This window comes from Syngnathus scovelli, chromosome 3, assembly GCF_024217435.2.
Source record: "Syngnathus scovelli strain Florida chromosome 3, RoL_Ssco_1.2, whole genome shotgun sequence".
In the NCBI taxonomy this organism is placed as follows: Eukaryota; Metazoa; Chordata; class Actinopteri; order Syngnathiformes; family Syngnathidae; genus Syngnathus; species Syngnathus scovelli.
Window position 1 is genome coordinate 20,852,998 of NC_090849.1, and position 24,450 is coordinate 20,877,447.

The window sequence follows — 24,450 nt, forward strand, 5'->3', positions numbered from 1 at the left end:
CCCTGGAGTAAAAAATATGTTGGCAACGGACAAACGTGTCAAATAATGCAGTGGAAAGGTAGAAATTGAACCATCCGTATATTTGAAATTGTTAATTTTCCACACAAATCTTCCTCTCATCTCTGGTAGATTAAAAATAGTCCACCGGGAAGCGCTTTGTTGGTCGCAGAAAATGAGAATATGACCATCACGTAAAAACTAACAAAACCGATCAACTTTTAAAATCTTCAAAATCGGCTTGCCATGATAAGGTCGTGTAATTTGCATTTGACCGGCAGAGGGCAATATTGCGCTTGAATAAAGATAGTCCTGTCAAGCTGATACAACAAGGACAGACCGGAAAACCTACAGCATTGCCCTTGACGCAGGATCGGATGAAATTACAAATGTATTTCGTTGCCCTGTCTTCCCCACCCTTCTTTACTAACTATCCTCTTTCCTTTGACCAAGTATTTTGTTCATTACATTCTATCTATCCTCAAGACTACCATTCTGCCTCTCTTCATACCTTCCTTGCTCTTTCTTTCGTCTTTTCATTTGTCTTTCGTTTCTTTACCAAGCTTTACGCCATCATTCTCATTTCCTTCATTTGGACTTCCTTCCATTCTATCCTTTCCCCCCGATAAATTTCTCCTCCTTTTGTCAATCTTTCCTTCAGTTTTTCATTACAGTCTTACGTCAGTTTTATCTTCCCACTTCTTTTAAAACGTGTAACTTCTATCCCACTCTGCATACTGTACCGTAGTTTTATTACCTTTATTTTGAAAGTCTAACCGGATCCCCAGCATCATGTCACTTGTGTGTCTTTGGCGTGTCTCAGTGTGACGTGCTGCTAAGGGACTGTGAAGTCTCGCTGCGTTTCAGACTTGCGAGTGACAACTTCACGATGGCGGTGGTGGCGTCTCTTCCTCGTTCACGTCTTGGTCCTCGCCCTCTTCACCGCCAGTTGGCCTAAGCTGAGCTCCCCTCACCCGGACACGTCGCAGCCCCCGTGCCGCCGACTCCCGCCAAACGGGTGGAAATAAGGGCGTTTTTTTGTGGACGTCGCCCGTGAGCTAAGTTTGGCCTTTTTTAGTGGCGGAGTGTTGTGTAGCCTCTCCCGTTGCCAAATGTGCGGCCCTGAGTGGCAAAAAACCTCGCTGGAGAGGACCGGGTGTACGGTGTAAACACACGCCGAGGATGTGCTGATGACGACGGCGATGTTTTGTGGTCGCGTCATCTGTGCTCCGCGTCGTCGTCAAGGAAATTGGGACTTTTTTTGGATGGGGTTGCACTCGCTACGACCTCATGGACTTCACCGGGTGGGCGGCTGCCGCTGACTCCCGCTGACTCCGGAGAGGACCCCGCCCGCCTCCCGCTCCGCCAGGTGAATAAACCGGGTTCCTGATTCCCAATGCTGAGGTACATCGCAGGTATGTGATGCGAATTTTTGTCATGGCTGCTATGTTGCTAGGTAACTAAGTGCCTGGTGGGTTTACGTTGGTTCGAAACGCCACTTCCCTTTTTAGTTCCAATTTTAATGATTTGAACTTTTGTACCTGCTTCTTTCTGCCTTGTGGCCCTCACGCTGTGTCAGCGAAATTGTCTTCAGAACGAAACCAGGAAGTGTTCATGCAGTCAATCATTCGCAGCTTTTACTGACTACCACAGCAGGTCCACGTTCCACGGGGCATTTAATTTAATTTGGTGGCCCTGTATTTCTTTTGATAATTTTCATTATGAATCATTGCTGCACTCCATTGTCAACGTGACGCGTTACCCATAGATAGTGTTTAATCTCCAAACGTTGCTCATTCAGCTACAAGAGTGATCTGAGGTTAATTCATAGTTTTGCAAGTGACGAAATGACAGTGGTGCCTTGAGATACGAGGGAGCTGCCATTTTACTTGCGAGCAAAAATCTGAGCGACAAGCACCATGGTGTCAGTAAATTCAACCCAGTTTGTAATTCCGCAGAACTTTGGTTGATTGCAATGGACTGGCATCTTTTGGGGTCCAAATGGTGCTATTTCTTGATTGTATTTCCTCCGTTTCACCCCAAGAGACCAGCTCACAATTGAGATTTATCAGCCTATTAATTTATTTGCTATATAGACAGCAAGCTAAAAACAATCAACATTCGAGGCCGAGCTACGTGGTAGCCAGGGGTGGTAAGGAGTCATGTCTGTATACAAAATATAACTTGCAAGCGTGATGTGGGATGTGACCCTTACTTGTTATGTCAACATAAAGGCTGAACCCAAGTCAGTTACTTACATAAGGACAAGACGAGACTCGCATTTGCACAAATGGAGAAATGCTGCGTGTCGGGATCGTCATGTTATCCCGCCGTAACGTGTCGAGGCTGGCGTGACGGTTGAGTAGGGATGTTGTGCAAAAAGATGTGATCTGCACACGGAGATGTCATTTCACGCTGCCATTACACCAACTTCCTTCTTTATTTTCTCATGACAACTCAGGATATTTATTCAAAGTGACACCCTCATAAACCTTTCAAATGCTTTTAATGTTGTCAATGGTTTTTTTATTTTTTTTATTGCATAACCAGTTTTTAGAGTGGGGTGTGACACTTTTCGCGCTTTGGCTTGAGGAACTGTTCATACACACGCATGCACATACAGGGCGTGGCCTACCGCAATGCAAACACAAAAATCCTTTAATTGCCAAAGTGCAACAGTTGAATCGTCATTTAATCCTTTTTTGGTTTGATCACTTTTTGTTATGTGCCAGAGATCCCCCTACAGTTTATACGCCTAATTAGCTTTCAAGCCACTGTGGGATTCACGAGTATGTATTGTATGAAAATAAATACACATAATTGAAAAAAGTTGCAATATTCTGAGGATATTGGTGTAATTTAACAAAGTTATCCTTTCATTCACAAAAAGTGCCACGCTTTAAAGAAGTTGCCATCTCATGAAAATATTTGTGTGATTCTACAAAGGAAAATTTCATGATGACACCAATAACGTGCATATCAAGGATAATATGAGAATATTTGTAATTTCTTTTTAATTTAAAAAAAATAGAAATAAAAGTCTTGATTTTTATTTATTTTTTTTAAACAAACTTGCATTTCAAAGAAATTTGTGAGAGTTTATGAGGAAATAAAAAATTTACTACCAAGATAAATATCACAAATGTTGTTCAGCTGGTTCCAACTGTAGAGGACGAAGCACGGCGCCTTCATGTTATCTTGGGTCGCGTAGTGTAATTATTATTTTTTTTCACCCCCCCCTCCGTAGCTAATAAGCCCCACAGGCAGTCGGCTCACGCCTTCTTTGCGTCACTTGTTTGACAGTCAATAGATTTTTATTGGCGCTGGCAGCACTGCGGGGCGCTTTAACAAGTTTTATCCTCAAATAGAGCCCACCTACTCACAAGACGCCATGCAGGCACTATTTTGGTCACCTTTTTCAGAGTGTTGTGTGCCCGAGGGGTTGAAGTAAGAAGCGACTTGTGTTAAAGGTTCAAGGTTGCATTATGGGATATGTGTATAATTTGAAGGGAAAAAAATCTTAAAAGACTTGACACAAAATTTGGAAAAATAAAGCGGCATTTTGCAGCCATAATCAATGAGCGCCATTTTCTTCTTGAGTAGACGCTCATCCTGACGCCGTTTCAAGTAATGTGGGAAGTGGATCCTGCGTCACGTCGCCTGCCTTTTATTTTAATCAAACCGCCACCCCCTTCCTCTGTCCTCAATGTACTGTACGTCTGTAGTGAAGGGAGGGAGGGGCTGCTGTTTCCTCTTCATATCTTTTCACGTGACGGGGAGTTCAGAGGTTGCCAACGGACCTCCGTCAGTCAAAGTCCGGCATCCTGTTAGATGACGGATTGCCTTGTGTAATGGGAAAGTGTCGTTTGCATAGCTAAGTTTTTTGCGAGTACATACCACCACCGCCGGACACCTGACTTTAGCGTGGGCTAAAAATAAGACACCCCCCCACCACCAACCCCACCTCGCCCTCATGCTACACAATTGTGTTGGGGAATCCAAGTTACTTTTGTGAAAGGTTTTCAGACAAAACCGTCGGTTCAAAGTGTAGCTTGTCCGTGCGTGTTGTGGTGATAGCAGCTTTTACAAGCTTTGCAGTTTGATAAGAAAAGGTGGTTAAAAAAAAAAGGAACAGAAAAGGAGAGCATGACCTCAACTAAAGGAAAGGACAAATGGCCTTTTATGGTCAGCAAGAGTGAGAGTGAGACACTGGTGGGACTCACTCACTCATTCCATTCTTCCTTCTTGCTTTATAGAGTTTTTTTTTTCTTATTAACTACTTGGTTATAGGTCACAGGAATAAAGAATGTGAATGTGGTCAAAATCATTCACACGAGTTTAAAAAAGAAGATATAATTGTGTTCATTAACACCGATTTCAAATTGAATCAAAATTTCGGAAATATTTGACGATAAAAGCATCTGGAGTTCATTTTCTTTTGACGGCGCCCCCTGCTGATGAATGACTCATTCATTGATATTTCTCAAACGCAAGCTTCATAGGCTGAACATAAATATCTCTTGATGGCGAGCTCCGTTACATTTCCGACAAGACAACCAAAATAGGAAGTTTGGGCATTAATATTTGTGTAATAAAAATTAAATAAACTTCTGTTTCATCTTAAAATGTGTTTCTGCTGGCACAAAAAAAAAATCACTTATATTTAGTATTTTGTTCCCTTCGTGTAGCCAGCTCCAAACCGACCCAAGCCTCATTTTTGACCGGAACGTTTTTGTGCTACTGCGGTAGCGAGAATCAAAATCGGGCCCTCGTTTGTGCGAGTGGGCTCCGCTTTCCTCATCGCTCTCGACTCCCTCGTCTCGCCCGCCAATGAGCAGCCGGCGAGCCCCCTCGGTGTCTCCATGGCAACCCCATCCGCCCTCCCCTTCAAGCCATGATGGAGCGGATACAGGGGCAGGGACGGAGAATGCGTTTTGGCCTCGGGCGTTAACATTTTCCCTCATAAGGTTGCCACATTGTGTTTAGTGATTATTCCAATAAGCTCAGCAGAAAAGCATGCAGCCTTTACGTCGCAGTACTTGGATATCAAATCAAATTTGACTCCAAATGGATAAATCAGATTGGGAGAAGCCAAAATAAAAATCAAACCACTCAATTTCACCAGATTTCATGGAATTGGCTGGACCCGTTTATCATAACAGGACGTACAAACATCTCAAGGACCCTTGTCTGAAAGCTTTTTTGCTTTTTGACCGCCGTCATCTCATGTGGAGGCATTGCTCTCACACAAAAGCTTTGATTGAGGTTGAAGGAAAAAGCAACAAAAAACATTTCCTGCGGCCTGAATGAATTTACTAATGGTCTGCTCCAAATGACAGCGTAGCCACGCTATCCCTTTATCGGACCCTCCCCACACACACACCGCCCCCTAGACAGTTATGTAAGCATTGCACGGCGCGAGAGATCCTTGGTTAACCTCGGCTGATTAATCCTAGTGTCATTTGCATATAAGGTCATCTAATTTTGGACGCGGGGTGAAAGCATGGAAAGCCAACGATGAGCGCCAGCTAGGCGGAAAAAGAAAACAATGCGGGGAAATTGTTGGTGTCCACTTTTTAATTAAAAACTGCCTCCCTCCTGCGGGAAGTGTTCTCCTTATGCGCCTCAAACACACCGAAGCGTGGTTAGCATGTCCGTATCGTAGTTAGCATCACTTGAGAGCAAAACTTGTCCACATATTAGCCGCCTTCAAGCCCGAGCTGTTTTTAAGTCTTACAGTAGGAGGAAGAAGATCCTGATGAGGAGGAGGAACACGATGGAGAAGATGCTCTGAGGGTGTAGGGGGTATTTTTAGCTCATCCCCTTCGTGCAACGATGACTAAAGAAGAAAGGCAGGTTGCACATCCCACTGGGTTCTTCGTCGTTTTCTTCCTGCCTCCCTTGTCCCACCTGTCCCGTGAGGCGGAGCCTCTGTAGACATAGTTGCCACTTTATGGACGTCAGACAAAGTGTCTTTGGTGCAAACGGCCTTAAACGTGACCATCCGAGTTGCCATCCTATTTACGAGGGAATCTGTTGACCTAAACTGATTTGCTAATTGTCTGTTGACTAAAGTATTAAGAAGCAACTCAATCCATTTCTGTGGACCATTCAACAAACTCAGTGTTTTAAAACCTTCCTAAAAAGTTTTTTATTTTGCAATAAATTGCATCAAAAAGTCATCATTAGGATAAATATTCGAGGGGAAAAATTTTGCCTAAAAATTTTCACATTTTTTTATCCAGAGAAAAACAGTTGTAATGAATAAAAGTAAAAAAAAAAAAAAGAATCCTATGACTATAATTTTTTTTTTCTGTGAAAAGTATTGCAAAATTACAAGCAAACGTTTTCAAATTTGACCATTATCAGATATGTGTCATATCCCTGCTTAGTAGCAACAATTGTCCCCCCACACGGTATCATATTGAGCCCTTTGACATTTTAACCGGACGGCTGGCTAAACGCATCATGCACCATGGCCTCAGACGGTTCAGCAGTGTTTAAAAAAAAAAAAAAAAGGCCCCAGATGAGGCGAGCAGTTGCAGCACTGTGCTCGCGGCCATCCGTTGTGGAGTACCAACGAGATCCTCGCCTCCTGATTTTTTTTTTTTTTGCACCGCTCTTGCGTCACTGCCTCCAGGGGGGGCTATTTTTAGAACTGGACCAGCATATTCGCCCAGTAAACGTCAGGCGCTATGCTTGCGTATGCCCGGATTATTGTGACGGAGCTATTTTTACTCTCTATGTGTTGTGTGGATGTGTTTTTTTTTTTTCTGGGTCAAGCGTGGCACTCGCACACTAGAGTGTTTCAGGTCTCGCATCTGTATCGGGCTCCAAGGGAAAGCAGGAGGAACGGATTTACAAAAAGTAGCCTGGGTATTGCTGCTGTGAAAAGAGATTATACATTAGGGCGGTGGTTGTCAAACTCAAGAATGCGAGCTGTATCTTGGAGGTCCACAAAATAATTGACAATAGTTTAATTCCTAATTTATTAATATAGCTATATATGAGGTTTGGCGTACAATAATCTTTTATTTTTAAATACTCCTGCCTGTGCTGTTGACGTTTCTGTAGCTTTTTCTCACCTTTAAAAATTCATATGGGGCATATGTGTTAAAATTCTGTGAACACATTTAAACTTACTGAAACATACTTTTTTTTTTTTAAATACATTGTAAATGTATTCAAACAAACATAAAAAAAATCAAGTCTAACATGAAGTGATGCCTTGTAATTCAGAAAATATGGAAATAATTAAATGGAAAATAACAAATTATTATTGCTATGAATTTGTTTTGCTACATTTTTTTTGCTTCAATTCTTTGGACATTGTGCTGCTCCTTTTGGTGTACCCGCCTCGACCACCAGGGGGCTGTATAATACAGATGTACATGGACATTGTCACAGCACCTTAGTAAGCAGCACTAGTCATTCTTGACAGAGGATAAAGAATATGAGTATAGTTGTATTGTCACGTATGTGTTGATGCAATTTGTGTTGAAATATTTGTTATGTTGCTTGTTATGAAGTGCGTTGATCTGACTTCACTGCCGCCGCACGATGCTCGTATCCCACAACAATGACGAATTTCTTAACTCGTAAGTCTTAAGTCTCAACTGGTGACCTCTCTTGCTCTTCTTGCGGGCCCTTCCGCTAGCCTACTTTTATCCCAGCTTCTCCCGAATGGGCAGTTATTTTTAGCTTATATACGTGGGGTCCTGCTCTGATTTTTTTTTTTTTTTTTTTTTTCCTGATGGTAATGTACTTCCAAAAAAAGCAAGGCACAGTAGTCAGTTAGGTAAGCGCTCGCTTGTCTTCATGTGCCTGCGGGTGCAAGTCGTGTTGGGTGCTCACTCAGGATGTTCTTGATCTTCATTCTCATGAGATGGCAACTTTTTTCCTCCCCTTAAATTTGAAATTGTGTTTTTTTTAACAAATAAAGTCCACTATAGTGTAGTCCATTAGGTAAGTGTTGCATGTCTGCATGTGCCCGCAGGCTTAAGTGATGTGGGGTATCCACTCAGCCTACGTAATCGTGCCCCCCCCCCCCCCCCCCCCACCTCCACCAGGTGCCGCCACCAAAGCTGGCCTTTGTTTGCCGGATAAATAACACGGTGGGACCATTAGCGCGGCCCTGGCGATTAAGGGCCGGCCGCCAGGGAAAAATGCTCAGGAATGAGTAGATGTTAAGCTTATGCAATGCTTGCGACTCACTTTTTGAACACGTAGGTCGCTCTTTTTTACCTTGTACGAGCTCCACGGCATAAAAACAGTGGCCCTTGTTAAAACTGAGTCAGTTTAACAGAGACACTTTAAAAGATGTCAGATGTATACAGGGGGGTGACTTCTGTTTCAGATGCAAAAAGTTTGGAACTGATTTATCTCAATCTCATGTTTTTATACCTCAAAAATCTGACACTTGAGCAGGGGTGTGCAGACTTTTTATACCTCCACTGTTGCATCCAGCCTACCTCACACCACCCACACGTTGCGTATGTCCAACCACCACCCTCGCCTTGTGCCCAGCGCGTGCTTGTTTCAAGGCAGCTATTTGTGCAATTGTTGTGGGGGGGGGGGGAGGGGGGCTCCGAGAACATTACGCAATGGTCCCCACTAAAACTCTAATCCCTCTTATTGCCAAGTGAGCCCCCCCATGTGACGGAGCCCAAGGTCCGGGGACACACACATCCGCACACACACACTAAGCATCGACCCGGTGTATAAGTAGCCAAGTTTATCAAGGGAAGGGCTTACTCGATCAGGAGAAGCTGGATGGGGCAGCGACGCATACAAAGTGCAGCTAGCTCACTGTGAGCCGTGCTCTCTTGTCTTTTCACAACTTTCTCTGCTGGGATCTTAATTTCTCCCCCTCTCTACAGGAGCCATCCATGAGGACGTCGGCTTGGCAGATTTGAAGCGTCGCTTGTAGGAAACCTGTCTTTCTCCCCTTCCCCATCCCCATCCCCCCTTTCCATCGCCCCTCTACCCTGTCAGTCATCGCCCCACCCCGCCCTCCACCATGCTTATCAAGGAGTACCGCATCCCCATGCCCATGAGTGTGGAGGAGTACCGCATTGCCCAGCTCTACATGATCCAGGTGAGGGGACATGTGGTAAGGTGGTCAAGGTCACCAAGGGCCGAACACTGTCGGAGGCGGGACCTAATCAATAGGCCGATCGCCAATTCTGATATTTATCAGGAGAACTGGCATTAATACCCCCCCCCCCCAAAAAAAAATGCAGCTAATGTAAAGAATTCCAGTTATTTTTGCCACTTTGTTTTTGCTTCAATTCAATGGTTATTGTGTGTGCTCGCCTTCGCCCCCTAGAGGCAGTACAATTCAGACCTAGAGACGCTCGCCAAGAAGAGTTTCACAGCAGACTTAGTAAACAGCTCAAACTCTAAAGCAAAGTTATGCGGCTGTTTTAATTACACAAGAAATTTTTAGTTTGACAGCAAATGTCACCGGGAGTGGCAATAAACAGCTTGAGGCCTCTTTTTGGAAGAATTTTGTTAAACAAAACTCGTAACTGGGTCGGAGAGCGAGAGGAGAGATACGCATTTTTTATCTTAACGGTAAAAAAAAAAAAAAAAAAAATCACTTGCATATACAATTTTGCCCAATATCATCTTTCATGATGTTCGAAGTTGTCCAAGCTGAAAGAAGCCCAAAATTAGGCGGAGGTAGCCACCTCGGATTTGATATCCAGCAAAAAAAAACAAAAAAACCCTGCATTTTGTTTTTTTCTCCTCATTTGGTGCGCGCACATGCTGGAGGATTTATTTTAATCCAGCGGTGCTGCCAGCTGATCCGCTGCACACCCAGGAGAAAGGCCGACTCGTCATAACGGTCTGCATTATTTAACAGCGACTCTACTTTCTCGACAGTCTACCCTTTTTACCTCGGAGACATTTTTACTGACAAAAACCCCAACAGTTTTGAAAAATAATTCAGTATTGAATTTTTTTGTTCGCATTGTGATTTAATGTGCAAGAATTTTTTTACAAAGTCCTCTTCTCGTGTATTTTTTTTTAATAAGCTAGAATAAACGCAAATCAATATGAAAGTGCGTTTATGCCTCAATTGGGTTTGATAACTATGGAAACACTTTGACCCGCAGTTCACTACGACAACTTCACGAAATCTAGCTGGTCGGGAACGTGAATCATCAGCTCCAAAAGCGGTTAGCATGTACTCGAGTATGCAAAAACGGTTCCGGGATTGCTGTTTTTTTTATTTTATTTTTTTCCTCGCTGATGTTTTGCATACCGACGCGTCGAGCATGCAAAGGAGCGGAGTCTGTAACGCCAGTGGCCTGTAGTTACCTTTCCCCCTGACCCGCACCGCCTCGTTGTTGGGAGGCTGCCGTCTCCGTGGCAACGGTGACATCACTAGCAGCAATGTGCCAGCGCGGTCAGGAGGGGTTGATGGCAAAAAAGTGAGAGAGAGAAAGAGAGAGAGGAAGGGATGGATGGAAGGAAAATTGGGGCGTAGGTTTGGTTGACGTTTGGTCGCCGAGTATTTACATTATCAAACGTCCTGAAATACTTGCTGCAATAATTTTGTGGTTTCTTTCACGTTTATAATTGGCTAATTAATGTGTATTTGTCAATTTTTAACTTATTTTGTATTAATATAGCTCAAGTTATGATGTAGTTTTTTATTGTGAATAATGGGAAAAATTAGCGATATCAAAAGTATTTATTAACTTTTTTTAATTTGATTAAATAATTAGAAATCGTAAAGTACCATTTTGTTCATTTATCTTTTTTTTACAAAAACGGTCAATTTATTCAATAGGAAGCAAAACAAGTACAAGTACAAATTTTACATGTACATTACAAAAGTTTTAATTAGTTTTATCAAGTAATTGTAAAACTTATTGTGAGTAAAAATATATTACGCTTCATTAAATCCATTGATCCTTAGTTTATATTTTTGATATTTTTTTTTAACCTCATACCTGAAAATGTCCAATTTCTCCCTAGCGCACCAAAGTTTGCCATCTCCTGATGTAGCCCGGTTACCACGGCAACAGCAGCAAATATAGGCCTCTGCTGCTTCGTCAGAGCGTCTCTGTTCCCGTCCCTTCTTCCCGCTTTCGTCCTCTGTGACGACTCATTTTAAATTCAGCCTGGCCGCTGTCGGGTTCGGGTGAGAAATGAAATATGGCCGCCGGTGCGCCTCTGCATCTCAATCAGAAAAGTCCATCAACTAACTTGTAGAGAAGAAAAAAAACAAACACGATGTACAGCTGAAGCCTTTCGCGTCGACGCCGTTTTAGTGATGACGTCTTGGCCAAAACATGACACGGGCTTTACAGTGGAAGCAAATTTTTTTCCCCACACTTATTTTATTTTTTATGACTGCAAATGACATTTAAAAAAATACTATAATTTATTATTTAAATATTCAGAAGAAAATAGCGCCTTGTAATATAGTTCAGCGTTGGTCAAAACTCCTTAGTAAGCCGTATCAATATTCCTTCTTTGCAGAGGATAAAGAAGAGATGTCTCCAAATGTTGTTAGGTTGTTTGCTTGTGTGTAACATAGTGCTGCATTTATTGTTGCAGCAAGTAGGGAGTTAATTGCCAGACCTGATTCCTGCAGTCAATTTAGGGAGAGGAGAAGCTGTGCGATGAATCAGCCCAGTTTGCCGGAGGAGGAGGAGAACACTGAGCGTCCGGCGTAGCAGACCTCGTTACCGATGACAGGTCATTCATTAGCCGCAGGCGCCGCGCTCTACAGCAACGCAGACGCAGCCCGGCTCACACCACCCAGACGCAAAATGTACTGAGTTCCAGTACAGAGACTGTTTTTAGGGCAACAAAACCATAGTTGGGGACAGAGGAGAGCTCAAAATGCCAGTTCCTTGCGGCGCAGTATTAAAAATGACCCAAAAATAGTTGGAGCCAACATCTCGACAAACCCTTTTATGGATAACTGGTTACAGAAGTCATATTTTTCCCAAATTATCTGTTTTGTGTTGACTTTTTATTTCTTGTTATGGCAGAAAAAAAGCCGTGAGGAGAGCTGCGGCGAGGGCAGCGGCGTGGAAATCCTAAAGAACAAACCGTACACGGACGGACCGGGCGGCACTGGCCAATACACCCACAAGGTTTACCACATTGGCATGCACATTCCCAGCTGGTTCCGCTCCATCCTGCCCAAAGCGGCGCTGAGGGTGGAAGAGGAGTCTTGGAATGCTTACCCTTACACCCGCACGCGGTGAGCATAATTGTGATAAATCTGACGAGAATCAAATGATATATTTTTAAGTAAATAGTAATATCATGAGAAAAGAGTTGTCCGAAGCTACATCATTAAGCACCATCGTGTGCTCCATCCAGGTACACGTGTCCCTTCGTGGAGAAGTTCTCCATCGACATCGAGACGTACTACATGAGCGACACCGGCAACCAGCCGGACGTTTTCAACATGTCGGCCGCCGACAAAAGGCAGAGGACAGTCGGTAAGGCCGCAAAGTGTTTACTTGTCAACAAACATTTTTCATGCTGCATTTTCTGCACTGACTCCGCATAGGGATGGGCGATATTGACTTCAAATCAAATCGCTCGCTTCCTGTTTTCCACATGAGTTGGTGATGAGGCCCTCATGTGGCCAACAGCTGCTACTGCAATATGTTTCTAAAAATTATTTGAAAAAATATTTTGTTTTGGGAGTATTGATATTATTTTTTTTAATCTAAATATTTACTAAATGCATTTTTATTTTTAAAATATTTAAGGATATTTGGAAAAAATGTATGGAATTAAAAAACTAAACAGTATTGCTATTCTTAACCATAAAGTATTTTTATAAACATGTATCTAATGTTTATTATGATGTTCAAAATATATAGCATTTTTTTAAAAAAAAATTATTAGTTTTAAAAAAAAAAGACCTTTTTAAGTGGCTAAAAAACGTGTGTGTGATATATACTTTTTTTTTTTTTTTTTTTTTTTCAAACGGCAGACCCTATTGATATAGTAACGGACCCCATCGCTCCCCACGAGTACAAGGCGGAGGAGGACCCGCGGCTGTACAAGTCGGCCAAGACCCAGCGGGGCCCCCTGCTGGACGACTGGATAGAAGAGTACAACAACAACCCGGGCAGGATGCCCATCATGTGCGCCTACAAGCTGTGCAAGGTGGAATTCCGCTACTGGGGAATGCAGTCCAAGATTGAGAGATTCATCCATGATGTTGGTTCGTATTTTTCTGAAGTTGTATATACAGTGATGTCTTGAGATTCGAGTGACCCAGGTGTGGAGTTTTTCAAGATACAAGCTTTTCAATGACAATCTTGTTGTATTCCTTTCTCCTAGGACTAAGAAAAGTAATGGTACGCGCCCACCGGCAGGCCTGGTGCTGGCAAGACGAGTGGTACGGTCTGACCATGGAAGACATCAGGCAGCTGGAGCTGGAGACCCAGCTGACCCTGGCCAAGAAGATGGCGCAGTTCTGCCAGGTGGAGGAGGCCACCGAAGCCAACGGTGACACGCCGCCTGCGGCCACGGAGCAGGAGGCCAAGGAGGCGGCAGAGGCGGAGGTGACGGTCAGCGGCTCGGCTACCAACACGCTGCAGCCTCGCGGCGTGCTCACCAAGCAGTGGTCCACCTCCTCCCGCTCCTCCCGCTCCTCAAAACGAGGAGGTGCGAGTCTCTTCATTCTCTCTATTGTTAGTTTTCTATATCAGTATAGTATTTAAAAAAATTTAATGATTCATCCATATTTATGTTATAGTAAGCATTACATTCTTTGTTTAAAATGAATATAAATTTTTACTACTGTATATTAAAAATTTTCAGATTATTTTAGTGTATTTAAATATATATGCATTATTAAATTCAAAATATTATAATATATATATATATAATTAATATATGTATGATATAATATATAGATAATATATATGAAAGAGGCAATGAATATTTTAGTGTATTCCAATAAATATTACATTAGAACATTTTAAAATGAAATATTAAATATAATATAGTATATGTCATTTTTGTAAAATGGCCAAAGTCAGTCAACCTCAAATTGACATGGCTTCACTGTATTACATAACTGTATGTAACCTGTTGGATTACAACATTGCTATTTTTAGCAACCACAGCAGCAGCTCACTGGCTGTGGGGGGGTGGGGTGGGGGGGTCTGCCACCTGTGCCCAGACTCGCACACATGCACTCGTGGGTCCTCGCATGCCTATTTTTAGAAGCGGCGTGACATCTCAGACCAGCTCCAACTGCAACCGCTCCACCATGATGGACCAGACCTGCCAATTTCCTCTGTTTTTCCCAGCATGCCGCAGTCTCGCTGCCTGGGAGCTGTGCTGGGTTGTTGCGTGTTTATATAACACCCCATGTGTGGGAGTGGAAGCCGGTGGTGCAATATTTCTTTGTGCTAGGTTGGGAGAGTGTGTTAAAATAAGATGGAAAATGCAAAATCTCTCCCACTGTATTTTTAAACGGGTGTTTTGTGCACCAATACCAAGAAATTCACTCCGACACAACCCCTGCATAAAGTGCCTCGGTACCTGTACCAATATGTTTAAATGTGAAAAATGCAAAACAATGAAATATTTTTTCACTGTGTTTCAAAATTGTGGATTTATACCCCGTGGCGTTTTATTGAAACATCCAAATGTTTGTCTCTCGCCAGTGAGCCCGTCCCGGCACAGCATTTCGGAGTGGAGGATGCAGAGTATCGCGCGGGACTCGGACGACAGCTCCGACGAAGAGTTCTTCGACGCTCACGGTAAGACACTAAACGTGACCATTGGAACAATTTCCACAGTTCTTGTATGGGACCTTACAGAAAAGCGAGCGCCTGTCTATACATAGACGCGGTTTCACCCGAGCCCTTTTCCAGGAAGCTGACTCGCATGCATCTCTCTAACCACAGATCAGTTCTTAAGCTTCCCAGATACCCAGCATGCTTTGGGCTGCAGTTGAAATAAACCTCCTCCTCCTCCTCCTCCTTCCTATGCACCTCCTACGTCCTTCCACCCTGCCGGATGACTTTGTCCCAGGACTCAGGCCAAGTAGCTGGTTGGAATGTCAAATGTTCATAAATCACACACTCTCTCCCATGATACATACACTTCAGCGAGCAATAAAACCTTCCTTATTGTTTGTTGGCATCGTTTCAATGACGATGAAGGAGAACATTACAAGACCTGTTTTATTTGTCCTTAAGGGTGAAACATTAGCGTGCGTGCATGCATAGAGAGAGAGAGACAGAGAGAGAGAGACAGAGAGAGAACTCAAGCAAGATGCCGTCCACCATCAGAAGCGGTGCTTTTGGATATCAAAGTCAAAATAATTTTGGAAATGAATGAACTAGAGGTAGATAATTGAAGCAATGGCATGAAACATTAAGCAAATAAATTCGAATGAAAAGTGACTCATGTATGTAGTTTGTTTCCCCGTTTCCTTTGTGTTCATCAATAGCAGAAGAACATCATGACAAACATTTTAACATGCATGCCATAAGCTGCAGTGGTACTAGTTGTTCTTCAGAGGATAGAAAATATATGCCTATAAGGATTATGTTATCTCTCTGGAAGCTCTTTCAAGTTAAATACAACACAATATAAATCACAAAATAAATGAATAGAAATGACAACTTAAAAGAAACCACAAAGCTACACTATCATAGACAATACTTTTTTTTTCCTGGCCCAAAATCGAGGAAGCGGTTGTTTTCTGAGAAGTCCAGCGTGCTTGGGTCCAAAAGAAACTCTGTCTTCTTCTTTGACAGTTCTACGAGTTGCTTCCTAAAACAGCGCCACTCTGTTACGGTGGCGTAGTAGTGCAATTGTAGCTACTAAATGTTTTTTCTTTTTTGTATTTATGTGTGTGTCGCAGAGGATTTCTCAGATAGCGAGGAGGTCTTACCCAAGCAAATCACCAAGTGGAATTCCAACGACCTCATGGACAAGATCGAGGCTCCCGACATGGAAGAAACCTCCGGTAAGACGAGGAAAATGATGACACGGCGATATGATTGGTGAGGACGGCCTGGCCCTGACAGCTTTCTTTGGTGTATTTGCAGGCGACATGGCGGTGGACTACGACAGGGCGGCCGGCGGGGAAAGACTAGACGAGGTACGGTCTTGAAGGGAACATCTCATGAATTTTCATCAGCATTTTTCTTCGTCGTTCAACTCGGGCACTGAGTTGTACTAATGAGGAGAGGACAAAGAGCGTCCGAGTGCAAAGGCCATAAAGGAGAGGGACTAGATGCTCAAACGGTTTTCCATCCTTGAGCGTCTGTGTCCTCTTGTGTTCAGATGCGAGCCTCCTTTAGGGTCCCAGCCGATAGCGCTCCCATTCCCAGCATCACAATAACGCGGCACCAGTCCGTAAGTAGCTCACACCCAGTTTCCTGTGAGCCCACCCCTCTAGTTAACCACGGAAACCTAAAATCCCGAGTGCTCCTACCCCCTTGTGAAGCCAATCCGTAGTTCCTGCCCAACCCTGAACCAGCCTTACCCAAACCCTGTGCCGTTTTCTGGCAACTGTGGCACTTTTTGCTACATCTTGTGTTATGTTAACTCATTCAGTGCCATTGACGGTTATAGACGTCAAAGTTTGGTTACCCCTAATAACCCATAAGACTTTATTGTACAAATCCCACTTGTTGCACCCCTCCCAACATTACAAACATCATTTCCTAATGCGATGCAGAGAACGAGCACCAGGTGTTCTCCAGTTGTACCTGATGTCCGTCTCCGCTCCGCAGCCCTCCAAGATCCACGTGCTCATCCTGGTCCTCCATGGCGGCAACATCCTGGACACGGGCGGCGGCGAACACAGCGGCAAGCAGGCCGACGTCAACACCATCGGCGCCGCCTTCGATTCCGTCATGCGCGTCCACTACCCGGCGGCGCTGGGCCGCCTCGCCGTCCGCCTGGTTCCGTGTCCCGCCATCTGTGCCGAAGCCTTCTCCCTGGTGTCCAAGTAAGTTAGCGTTGCATCGTCTAACCTCATTCTGTCTTTGTCCGGTTTCATCACTTACTACTAGAAATCAGCAGTGTACAAAATGTATCTGAGATTGAAATAAGAGGGTTATTTTGAGGAGTGAAAAAAAATACTAATTTGTTTCCAAATGTATATTGTAAAAGAAAAAAACTGAAAAATGTATTTAAAAATTGCTGAGCATGCGCTCTTTGTCTTGCCGGGGCAGCCTGAGCCCGTACGGCTACGACGAAAGCTGTCTGTCCAGCAGCCAAGATCACATCCCGCTGGCGGCCCTCCCCCTGCTGGCCACGTCTGCGCCTCAGTACCAGGAAGCCGTGGCCACCGTCATCGTCAGAGCCAATCAGGTCTACGCCGATTTCATCAAATCTCTGGACGGCGCCGCCTTCTCCGGCCAGGTTGGTTTTTTAGCCATATTTTTTTATTCTCTTTTGAAACTAACAAAATATGCTACCAAAGGAATAGGAATCGGTGTCAAGGAAGTAAATTGACAACTATTATAGCTGAGAAATTTCTGTGCTCTGATGTCCTTTCTATAGGTCTGCCTCATCGGGGACTGTGTGGGAGGAATACTCGGGTTCGACGCTCTGTGCAGCAGCACCCAGACTGTCAACGAAAGCCAGAACAGCAGCCGGAGGGGCAGTCTCGTCAGTGTACAGGTGCTCAAAACCTCGCAAACCTCTCAATATCCACTCACTCAAAGTTTTTTTTTTTTTTTTTTTTGGCAGGACCAGGACCTCCTGTCGCCGGGCACCATTATCAACTGCGGGCAGGGGTCGGCTTCGTCCACCCTGGAAGGCAGCCGGCATCTAAGTCGCAGCAACATTGACATCCCGCGAAGCATCTTGAGCGACGAGAGCAAGAAGCATCAGCTGCAGCGCAAGAGAAGTGACTCGTCCACCTACGAGCTGGACACCATCAAGCAGCACCAGGCTTTCCTGTCCAGGTACCACCGTGGACAAAAATCACGCTTTGCCCCTCTTTCAAATGAGTTGACTTTGCAATGTCCTCGCAGCTTACACTCCAGCATCCTGCGGGGTGACGGGGCATCGCGCAGGTCCAGCAGCAGCACCATGCTCGACGGAAGCGCGTTGGGCAAGCTGGACTTTGAAGTCTCTGACTTTTTCCTCTTCGGCTCGCCGTTGGGTCTGGTGCTAGCCCTGAGAAAGACGGTCATCCCCATGCTGGACGGTAAAAAAACGAGCGTGTTATGGTCAAGAGAACAATTAAAGTGAATGGGGATCCCCCCCCCCTTGCCCTCACAGTGGCCCAGCTCCGACCCGCATGTCAGCAGGTATACAACTTGTTTCATCCGGCCGATCCTTCCGCCTCGCGCCTGGAGCCTCTTCTGGAGAGGAAGTTCCACCTGTTGCCTCCCTTCAATGTGCCGCGCTACCAACGCTTCCCTCTAGGGGACGGAAATTCCACTCTGCTGGGTGAGTCTTACGGCCACGTGCTCACCATACACGCACACTCACACGCTTGTCACATGTGGGTGTCATCCTGTATTTCATCTCTGCATCTCTGCCACACGACAAAGAGCATTGTCTCCAAAGAAAAATGCAGCATTTTTCTTGTGTGTGTGTGTGTGTTTGTTGGGAAGCCAAATGTGGTCAGAGTCCTGCAAAAGGGTTCATGTGTGGACCGCTCGTCACGGCCTACAGTTTTGGTTATGGGTGTCAAAATGAGAATCCTTTGGCGTGTAACTTGTGGAAAGCATTTAACACGACGCAGGTTTGTTCAAGTGTTGGACCATCTGTACCTTGGCGTCCTTTGAGTATTGGGAGCTCTGTACCGTTCCATTTCTGGAGTTGAATCAAGACGCTTGCAAAAAACATGGGCACCACTCAGGGCTTGACTCTTTCTTTTGTCTTTTGTTCTTGCTTCATATGTTTATGTGTCTTCCTTGTCCTTCCTTCCTTCCTTCCTTCCTTCCTTCCTTCCTTCCTTCCTTCCTTCCTTCCTTCCTTCCTTCCTTCCTTCCTTCCTTCCTTCCTTCCTTCCTTCCCTCATCCCGGCGTCTGTAGTGGAGACAGTCCAGAGCAACGCTCCGCTGCTACTTGACAGCGGGCCGCCCGTGTTGCTTCGCTGTCAAGAGACCATCAGCGAGACGTGCATCCCCGTCCCCGTGCTTAACTGGCAGGAGGGCGCCCTCAAGGCTACACCCGCCACTCCCGAGTGTGTGTAGCCGCTCCTGTCACGTCACGTTCCCCCTTCAACCTTCCTCATCCTCGCTTGTCTTCCTCTTTCATCATTGCTCGATGTGATAGTGTCCATCGTGTGTTTTGTCGACATGTTTTTGATTAAGCTTCAGAGGCCATCGGAAGTTGACCTTTGCCTTGAGCAAAATCACGGCTTGTCCTCTGAAACCATGACCCCCCCACCCCCACCTCTCCTTCACCATCTCACCTTTACCCTCATCCCCTGTCTAACGGGATCTCCCTTGTTTCGGCTCCATAGCGGATGTTGTTCAGTCTCATGGTGGTGTCTTCATGGACAGTTCGTACCCATCATCCCCCATCATGGGCCCCTTCTCCCGGGGCCAGCGGCGCGCCAGTGAGGTCAGCATTGCCAGCCAGGTGTCAGGAATGGCAGACAGTTACACTGCCAGCAACATAGCCAACAGTAAGTGTTCGCCCAACGCCACCACAGTCTCATCTACACACACACACGATGTGCTTAGGCAGGTAGACATGAAGACCCCCGCACCCTGTTAGTTCAGGCAGAGGTCCACAGAAGAGCGCCCGCTATGTTGTCTGTTTCACCGTCTTGAGTGTTAAATGCAACTTGCATTTTCTCCCAATGCTGCAACGACCAACCAGTCTTGTTGTGGTTTCTTTTTCTGTATGTGTGTGTGAACGTCCCACCCACTTGCACTCACACACACACTGTAACCAAAATCCCATTGAGGTTTTCTTCCAGATGGACACGCCGCAGCGCCCATGTTTTGTTTTTCACGTTTTTTTTTTTCCCTTTCAGCTCAGACAGACTCGTTTAGTCAGTCCAAATGTTCTGGCCTCTTATCCCAGCTGGCCCTGTCATCCCAAAACAAATTCTTCTTGAAAAGCCCCCCCAAATCCCGCAAGAAACTCAAAGAACCCACAGACGAGAAAGATGGGGAGCCGATGCTGTGCGATAATCAAAGTGTAGGATCCGACACTCCCATGTCTCCTGGCCTGCACAGAGCCATGTGCGATCTGATCTCGCTGGATTCCCAGACGGAGGTGGACCAAGGTATTGCTTCCGGCGGACCCGTGAGGCTCAGGAAGCTTCTCCTCAATCAGGAGCCGATCTTCTCTTCAATCAAATAACCTTCCTCTTGTCTCTGATGATTCTTCGGTGGTTTCTTTTTTGTTTTTTTCTTAACTTCCGCAAATCTCTTCCTGTAGATCAACACCTGCTGCTGGGATTGGTGGCAATGGGCTGGCTGGGCTTTGGTCTTTGTCAAATGAATCATGGTGTGATTGCGTGTGTGTGTCCGCCACTCATTGCGTTCCCGTCCCAGTTGCAGCTCGCTGGTGGGGCACCAAGCGCATGGACTTTGCACTCTACTGCCCCGACGCGCTGACCGCCTTCCCCACTGTGGCGCTGCCGCATCTTTTCCACGCGTCCTACTGGGAGTCCACCGACGTGGTGTCATTCCTCCTCAGACAGGTTGGGACCGCATTACCCGTCGCTCGCCGCTCTGTCCGCGCAACCCAAAGGTGATGATCCAAATGTGTGCTGAAGGTTATGAGGCACGACAACTCCAGTATCCTCGAACTGGACGGCAAAGAAGTGTCCGAGTTCAAGCCGTCCAAACCTCGCGAAAAGTGGTTGCGCAAGAGGACTCACGTCAAGATCAGGGTAGGATGTCTTTTGAAGCAAAGGAGCTTCTTCAAACGACTAAATGACATACTTTTACAGAACGTGACGGCCAACCATCGCGTCAACGATGCTGTGTTCACCGAGGACAGCCAGCAGACGGTGACCGGTCGCTTCATGTACGGCCCCCTAGACATGGTCACCCTGGCCGGCGAGAAGGTTGGAACTTTTTGTCTCAGGCGTGTGTGCCTTTTGTGTTTGTTGAATGTGTGTGCCGCCGCAGGTGGACCTTCACGTCATGACTCAGCCTCCGTCGGGAGAATGGATTTACTTCAACACCGAGGTGACCAACAGCAGCGGCCGCGTATCTTTTGTCATTCCTGACGACAAGCGTCTGGGCGTCGGCGTCTACCCTATCAAGATGGTTGTCAGGTGAGCTATAAGTACCGCTCTTGGAAAATTACACACTAAAAAAAAAAAAGTCCAGAAAGTCAAATATTTTTAAAATAAAATTTAAAAAAAGTTGCACGTACATTTTTTTCAGGGGCGACCACACGTTTGCCGACAGCTACCTGACGGTGATCCCTCGCGGCACCGAGTTTGTGGTTTTCAGCATCGACGGCTCCTTTGCCGCCAGCGTGTCCATCATGGGCAGCGATCCCAAAGTGCGGGCGGGGGCCGTGGATGTCGTACGGTAAAATCTTTTACGGCGAGCTCACTGTTTTTGACCCCTGTGTGAATGTTAAGATATTGTTTTGCGTGCATGAGCAGGCACTGGCAGGATTTGGGCTACCTGATCATCTACGTGACGGGCCGACCGGATATGCAGAAGCAGAGAGTGGTCGCCTGGTTGTCGCAGCATAACTTCCCGCACGGCATCGTGTCCTTCTGCGACGGCCTGGTGCACGACCCGCTCAGGCACAAGGCCAACTTCCTCAAGTCGTTGACCGAGGTCTGAGTATGTCTTAATGTCAACATTTTGGACAGTTGGATAAAAATCTGGGTACACAATGTTCATTGTCTTCTCGTGGTGTCAGGCCAACATGAAGATATTTGCTGGCTACGGGTCCAGCAAGGACATCTCCGTGTACAGCTCCATCAACTTGCATCCATCGCAGATCTTCATTGTTGGTAGACCTTCCAAGAAGATGCAGCACCAGTGTCAGGTAGTATAGGCAAGCTGTTTGTGTTGCAATTTGAACAAATTTTAGATTCAAGCTTTTTTTGAAAATGCATGACTTTATGAAAAGTATTTGACATTCAAACGAGGGTTAGCGTTTCAAACTAGCGTTAGGCTCCACTACTCGTATGAAGAGTATCATATTTTTCGTGTCGACAGTTCATCACGGAGGGTTACGCGTCCCACCTGTCCCAGCTTGAGCACAACCGCCGCTCGCGCCCGGCCAAGTCCAGCAGCACCCGCATGGTCCTGCGCAAGGGCAGCTTCGGCCTGGGCGCCAACAGCGAGTTCTTGCGCAAACGCAACCACCTGTTGCGCACCATCTCCTCGCAGCCCGCACCCAGCTCGCCCACGACGGGCGGCGTCGGCGGCGTCCACAGCCGTCCCGAGCGTACGCAGAGTCAGTCGGACGGTGAGCGTGGAGCCGGCCACGCCCACAGCCAGGGGGCGGCACAGCGCAGCATGAGCATCACGGCGGGCTGCTGGGGTCGCAGCAGCAGCACCAAAATGGAGGCCGGGGCACTCAATCCCAAATAAGTAAGTGGCTACGGTTAGGGATGCAAAAAAATGCAAGTAGTTGATGCCTCCTTGCATTTAAAAAAAAAAAATTCTACAATTGCCTTTATAGTCAGCCTCCTGGGTTCCTTTCCAGACGCAAATTTGGTTGTGTATTTTTAATTTGACCCCTTCCACACACTTGAGAAACATTTCAACTTATTAAAACACTTAATTCACACAATCCTGTGCTTTGGCAGCTTTTAGTGGCAAAAACGAATGTTTTAGTCCTCCCCAAAACACAACCAAAAATGATGACATACAGATTAAAAAGATTAATACACAGATGACATTATTCATAATGATCATGAAATCACAAGTTGTGAAATATTTTTAGCGGTTTGGCGCCATCCCGTCGCGTCTAAAGGCAATTGTAACCGTTTTTAACCGTCATTTAACTTTATGAACAAATGAAATCAGAAACGTGTCAGAATTTACACGTTAATGCCATTTCAACTTTATTGTACCCATCAAAAGAAATGGCTTACAGAGGATTTGGTCTGTGTGAACATATCACAAACTCTCCACTAGCACCTAGGCTAAATTTAGCTCCCCAACCATACAAAACTCATCCAAGTGGAGACGCATCACTTCAACACCAAATCTTCTTTGGACAGTACTTCAGCGCCGTCGTTTGACATCATTTGGAAAGAGCCAAAAGAAAAAAAACTCCACATGCGAGGAATTACTATACTTCTTTTAGGTTTGGTACATCAATCATGAAGTTTTTTTTTTTTTTTTTTATGCCACTGGGTCCAAAATGCTGTAAAATTATGCTCCGAACTTGCAAGCACAACACAGACTTATAGTGGAATCGATTCAGAGATGAAAACTGGATTTGTGGGTACCCTTTTTCCACCACAAAAATCCTTGTCACGTCAAGGAAATCAATTCTGACCCTTTAACTGCATGACAACCCGCTCACATTTTTACATGTTTGGGCTGCACTGAGGGAACAAAAAAAAAAAAAAATCACACTTTCTGAGATTTAAATTGTAATATTATCTGAATACGTACTATATTTTCCAGAAAAAGAGGTCATTTTATGAGAAAAAACATTTGGGAAAGAAAAGTGACTTTTTAATCTAAAATATTTTTTTCAGGAATATAGTCACCTTTCAGTGTTTTACTTAAAAATATAACTTGAAACTTGAATTTTGTTTTCCCAAAAGTACTCAAAATTTTCTGGAAATGATTAATACAGTAAGACTATTTTAAATCCCAAAAATGGTCCAAAAAATATTTTAATCTCATGAAATTAGATTTTTTTTTTTCCACTTTTTATCTCAAACACGACCTTTTCTTCTGGAAAATATTTTTTTTTCTTGAACGTCTTGGACTTTATTTTTTCAGAATCACAAACTTGAAAAAAAAAAAACGACCGACTATTTTCTGGAAAATATCTTAACTTTTCTTGAAAATATGTGCCGTGACTCCACGAATATTCTGAGGTGAACCTGCTGAAAAACTGAATGTGCCAAAGTTCTCATAAGCCGAGAGGGAACCATGTCATGTGTTTGGATGCCTCCAGCCACAATGTTTGTACATTACTCTTGTGATATAGATTCTAAATAAGAGGACTCTTGTTCTGCACAAATGCTGTCTGCTCCGCTCAGGTCTTCTTTACTCTTCACTTTTGTAATTTGCTGTTGATTTCAGTGGAGCAAAAACTTCTTTTTCATTCTTGGTGTTAGTGTGGCCTGGCACACGATTGTTATGTTTTTAGTTCATTATTATTATTATAATGACTATTGTTTTCTTGCCAATCACACTTGTGTTCTATTTATTATTATTATTATATTGTACCCTTTGTTAAAAGCTGTTTTGGAACTCTGGGAAGTGGCTTTGTCCCGCACGCTGTACAGGAGGTGTTGAATGTGTTTGTAAATGAGTGTACAAAATGTCATGTCCACATTTTAAAACAACA

General features: G+C 44.9%; 1 protein-coding gene across 1 annotated transcript; it reads left to right on the forward strand.

Moving 5' to 3' along the window:
- Positions 1-809: 809 nt before the first annotated feature.
- Positions 810-22,831, forward strand: LOC125994218 (membrane-associated phosphatidylinositol transfer protein 2). Its single transcript, XM_049763453.2, has 27 exons — positions 810-1,412; positions 8,877-9,094; positions 12,012-12,226; positions 12,349-12,470; positions 12,974-13,207; positions 13,327-13,653; positions 14,664-14,759; positions 15,872-15,976; positions 16,059-16,111; positions 16,297-16,386; positions 16,749-16,966; positions 17,193-17,382; positions 17,524-17,643; positions 17,713-17,930; positions 18,000-18,175; positions 18,250-18,420; positions 19,012-19,164; positions 19,445-19,609; positions 19,964-20,218; positions 20,490-20,638; positions 20,714-20,830; positions 20,891-21,007; positions 21,072-21,220; positions 21,333-21,482; positions 21,560-21,740; positions 21,826-21,954; positions 22,128-22,831. The coding sequence occupies exons 2-27, from the start codon at positions 9,017-9,019 to the stop codon at positions 22,503-22,505; spliced, it is 4,356 nt and encodes a 1,451-aa protein (XP_049619410.1). The 5' UTR covers positions 810-1,412; positions 8,877-9,016; the 3' UTR covers positions 22,506-22,831.
- The last annotated feature ends 1,619 nt before the right edge of the window (positions 22,832-24,450 follow it).